The sequence below is a fragment of the Passer montanus genome, unplaced genomic scaffold, assembly GCF_014805655.1.
Source record: "Passer montanus isolate IOZ18808 unplaced genomic scaffold, ASM1480565v1 scaffold464, whole genome shotgun sequence".
Lineage (NCBI taxonomy): Eukaryota > Metazoa > Chordata > Aves > Passeriformes > Passeridae > Passer > Passer montanus.
The window spans coordinates 19,093-20,371 of record NW_024369530.1 but is presented as its reverse complement, the minus strand read 5'-3'; the positions used below and the strand labels follow the sequence as shown (position 1 = coordinate 20,371).

Genomic DNA, 1,279 nt, shown 5'->3' with positions numbered 1-1,279 from the left:
ATCCATCCCCCGCTGGTAAACCCAAAACTCCCCCTAAATGTCACCCAGAGACCCCAAACCCCCCCCAGAGACCCCAAAAATCCTCTCAGAGACCCCAAAAGCCCTTCCTTGATAGACCCTTAAAAAATCCCCCCAGAGACCCCAAAAACCAGCAAGAGACCCCCAAAAAATTCCTAAAGAGACCCCAAAAAATCCCCCAGAAATCCCAAACCCCCCCAGAGACCCCCAAATATCATCTCAGGGACCCCAAAACCTCCTTAGAGACCCCAAAAAATCCCCCCAGAAACCCCAAGAACCCCCTCAGAGACCCCAAAAATCCTCTCAAGAGCCCCCAAAAACCCCTTCACAGACCCTAAAAACCCACTAAAAACCCCCCAAAAAATCCCCAAAGAGACCCCAAAAAATCCCCCAGAGACCCTCATGACCCCCAAAATCCACCCAGAGACCCCAAAATCCACTCAGGAACCCCCAAAAATCCCACAGGGACCCCAAAATCCCCCCAGGGACCCCAAAATCCCCCCAGGGACCCCAAAATTCCACCCAGGGACCCCAAAAAATCCCCCAGGGACCCCAAAATCTCCTCAGGGACCCCAAAATTCCACCCAGAGACCCCAGGGACCCCCCCCAGTCCATCCCAGTTCCCCTCAATCCCTTCCCAGTCTCCTCCCAGTTCCCATCAATCCCTTCCCAGTCCCCTCCCGGTCCCTCCCAGTGCTCCCAGTGCTCCCAGTACCCTCGGGGAACACGTGCACCCAGTCTCCCTGGTTGAGTTTCTCCAGTATAAAATCCATCCCCCGCTGGTAAACGCCGTCCCCTGCGGCACCAGTTCAAACTGGGACCCTCCCAGTACGGACTGGGAGCGGCCCAGAGCAAACACAGTCCTCCCAGTATGGACTGGGACGCTCCCAGTATGGACTGGGAATGTCCCAGTGCCTCCCAGTATAAATAAGAAGCAACCCAGTTCTCCTCAGCGACCCCCATTCCCATTCCAGTTTGTCCCAGTCCCCCCAGTCCATTCCCAGTCCCCCCCAGTACCCTCCCAGTGCGCGGCACACGGGCACGCAGCACTCCCAGTCCCCCCCAGTCCATTCCCAGTCCATTCCCAGTGCTCCCAGTCCCTCCCAGTCCCTCCCAGTGTCCCCAGTCACCGCGGCAGACGGGCACGCAGTGCTCCCAGTCCCCCCCAGTCCCATTCCCAGTCCCTCCCAGTCCCATTCCCAGTCCCAGTCCCATTCCCAGCCCCATTCCCAGTCCCTCCCAGTCCCTCCCAGTTTGCCCA

The 1,279-nt window shown here is 58.3% G+C and overlaps 1 protein-coding gene across 1 annotated transcript in view; it reads right to left on the bottom strand.

Moving 5' to 3' along the window:
• Positions 1 to 1,279, bottom strand: part of TAZ (tafazzin) — an 8,536-nt gene that overhangs the window by 3,777 nt on the left and 3,480 nt on the right. The window contains exons 4-5 of the mRNA XM_039721713.1: positions 716 to 814; positions 29 to 33 (exon numbers count right to left, since the gene is read on the bottom strand). Coding sequence (XP_039577647.1) covers positions 29 to 33; positions 716 to 814 — 104 coding nt within the window. The remainder of the gene's footprint in view (positions 1 to 28; positions 34 to 715; positions 815 to 1,279) is intronic.